This window comes from Helianthus annuus, chromosome 5, assembly GCF_002127325.2.
Source record: "Helianthus annuus cultivar XRQ/B chromosome 5, HanXRQr2.0-SUNRISE, whole genome shotgun sequence".
Lineage (NCBI taxonomy): Eukaryota > Viridiplantae > Streptophyta > Magnoliopsida > Asterales > Asteraceae > Helianthus > Helianthus annuus.
Window position 1 is genome coordinate 99846342 of NC_035437.2, and position 2912 is coordinate 99849253.

General features: G+C 41.4%; 1 protein-coding gene across 1 annotated transcript; it reads left to right on the forward strand.

Moving 5' to 3' along the window:
- The first annotated feature begins 360 nt into the window (after window positions 1-360).
- On the forward strand, window positions 361-1405 carry LOC110942874. Its single transcript, XM_022184635.1, has 3 exons — window positions 361-481; window positions 903-1069; window positions 1175-1405. Exons 1-3 carry the CDS (start codon window positions 361-363, stop codon window positions 1403-1405), a joined length of 519 nt encoding a protein of 172 aa, XP_022040327.1.
- Window positions 1406-2912: the final 1507 nt, after the last annotated feature.

Below are 2912 nucleotides of genomic sequence, written 5' to 3' on the forward strand. Positions count from 1 at the left end.
GAAAGGGCGAAAATTCACGTATCTTAATGATAATGGTAGCAAGCAAAGCAAGATTGATAGGGTCTTGGTTTATCATGGTTTTTTTTCCGAAGGGCTGGTGGCTTGCCTTCGGGCGCTATCGAGGGTCCACTCAGATCATTGTCCTCTTGTTTTGACTTGTGCAGATAAAAACTTTGGTCCAAAACTGTTTAAAATCTTCAACTCCTGGATGGAGAGAAAGGACTTTGATGAAGTGGTTAATAAGGCGTTTTGTAGTTTTAAAGGCGGTGGGGAGTCCGTTGTGGATTTAATGCAGAAACTTATGGCGATCAGGGAGGTTATAAAAAATGGAAAAAGGATGTGTTAGCTAAGGAAGGAGAAATGGAGAGGACTCTTAAAGAAGAGCTAGAACATATGGATGAATGGTTAGAGATCAGGGAGTTGTTCGAAGAGGAGGAATGGACTAAATCGGTTTGTTTGAAAGATTTAAAGGAGTTGGAAGGTTATAGAATTAAAGATCTCAAACAAAGAGCTAGAATTAGATGGGATTTAGAGTGAGATGAAAATTCGGTTTTCTTTCATGGATATATCAATAGTAGGCGCGCTATTAACAATATCCCTGGGCTTATGATAGATGGGGCATGGACTTCTAAACCATCTCTGGTCAAAAAAGGAAATATTGGGATTGTTCAAAAGGGCATTCAAGGAAAAGACCAATGATAGACCTAAGCTTAACTGCCATAATATAAAGCGGTTGTAGGAGGAGGAAGCGGCGTCCCTGACGGTCCTGTTCAGGAGTGAAGAAATTAAAATTGCGGTGTTCGAGTGCGGAGCGGACAAAGCTCCTGGGCCGGACGGTTTTAACTTCAAATTCATCAAAAGGTATTGGAACTTATTTGAGAATGATTTTTCTAAATTGTTAGCTTCATTTTACAACAAAGGTGCGATTTCGGAAAGATGTAGCTCGTCTTTCATTACCCTTATCCCGAAAAACAAGGACCCGGTGGGGCTGAAAGATTATAGAACGATCAATCTTATCGGGGTGATAAGCAAAACTATATCAAAGATCCTTGCTAATCAGCTTAAGAAGGTGATTGGGGCCATCATTTCGGATAACTAAACGACATTCCTTAAAGGTAGGTATATCCTCGATAGCCCTTTAATGTTAAATGAGCTTATAACGTGGATTAAAAAGGAGAAGAAAAAGGCTTTCCTTCTGAAAATTGATTTTGAAAAGGCTTATGATAACGTTAATTGGAAGTTTCTTCTGGACATCATGGGTCAAATGGGTTTTCCTAGTTTATGGTATAAATGGGTGGAAGGAGTTCTTGTTTCGGCTAGGTCCTCGGTTTTAGTGAACGGATCTCCTACTTTTGAATTTAGTTGCCCCAAACGGATTAGACAAGGTGATCCATTGTCGGTTTAGAAGTCTAAAACTATCTCGATAGGGGGGGGGGCTTACTCTCATTAATTTAGTGATGCCTCCCTATCTATTACTTCTCGTTATACAAAGTTCTAGTTGGTATCATTAAGATTCTTGAAAGTAAAATGAGAAAATTCCTCTAGGCGGGATCTAGCGATATTAACAAAATGAACTGGGTGGCTTGGGAATAGGTTACGTGGCCCAAGTTAAAAGGGGAGTTGGGTATCAATAGACTTAAAAAGGTTAATACGCCTCTGCTTTTAATGTGACAACCGGTGATTTACGGCTCTTAATTACGTGAGTAACAGGTGATTAACACGATAATAAATAGCGTTTACCGCACAAATTAACTTAATTAAGCCTTGGAGTACCTAGGAACGTCTATCCGACTTTACAGTGCGCGAACGGTGATTTACGGAAAACATGCTAAACGTTAAGCGATAACAAAACGAAACCGTACAAAATACTGACAACGCCGACAAATACGGATTTTCTACGAGTATTTTATATTTATGAATTTAACTTTGTGAATTTATTGGGCTTCCGTGCGACACAAATGCAAACGTGGACTAAAAAAAGCGATGGTAGGAAACGCAACGGCAACGAAATGGAAGCGACAGAGATGCCTGTCACCTTCGAAACTTACATTTTACGCTATATTTAGCTCCGCAATAAAATTTTAGTAATTTTAGTCGAAACCGGAACGAAAAGCGGATCAAAGACGGCAACGATATAATTTTTCGTGATTTTTACGCAACCGACGAACGAACACGCAAACATCGACTACTGGTCCTAATTTATGTGTTTTAGTATTAAAATTATGCTTTGTGATACTTCCATGACGTTCGGGTGCAAAAACGGGCTTCAAAAACGAGATCGGGCCGTTCGAAATAACTAGAAACAGGCTTGTGGGCCTTAGGCCCAAGCCCATAAAGCACTCACTATATAAAGGGATTTTAACCCAAATTTTCCTCATTTGTCACCAACACACTCTCTCTCTAACTTAAAAATCCTCTCAACTCTCTCACTCTCTTTATAACAATACGACAGCAGATCCAGCGAGGGATTCCGGCGACCGGCGACGGCGGTGCGTTGGCGGCGAATTCCGGCGACCCTTTTTCGACCTGACACCATACCCCTACTAAAACAAACCTTCCCGACACGATGGTGGTGACCGTTCTCAAAGATTCGGAGCCGTTTAGGCTCACACGCAACTCCGGCGAAGTTCCGGTCAATATTCCTACGAGCCTATTTTGCAATTTTCACTTCGAGGATGCTTAGATCGGGACAATAGAAGCATTTCTGCACAATTTCGAGAGACTTCACTTTCCGACGACTTTCCGGTAAGTTGAATCCGACTTTGTTCCTACTTTTATCTTTTCTTCTCTCGGGTTTCGACTTATTTGAGTGCGAATAAGCAGAGTTTACAATGAAGAACGGGAGGCGGCGGTGGAATCCTTGCAGCGGCAGCCGCCGTCGACGGTGATGCGTGTTAGTGTGTATATGTTTT

Bases quoted from the DNA above. Each gene is read 5' to 3' on its own strand.
- LOC110942874 (XM_022184635.1), top strand. From the start codon at position 361: ATGGAGAGGACTCTTAAAGAAGAGCTAGAACATATGGATGAATGGTTA. The intron at 482-902 runs GTTATAGAATTA...CTAAATTGTTAG, and splicing joins AGATTTAAAGGAGTTGGAAG to CTTCATTTTACAACAAAGGT. The intron at 1,070-1,174 runs GTGATTGGGGCC...TGGATTAAAAAG, and splicing joins TTGCTAATCAGCTTAAGAAG to GAGAAGAAAAAGGCTTTCCT.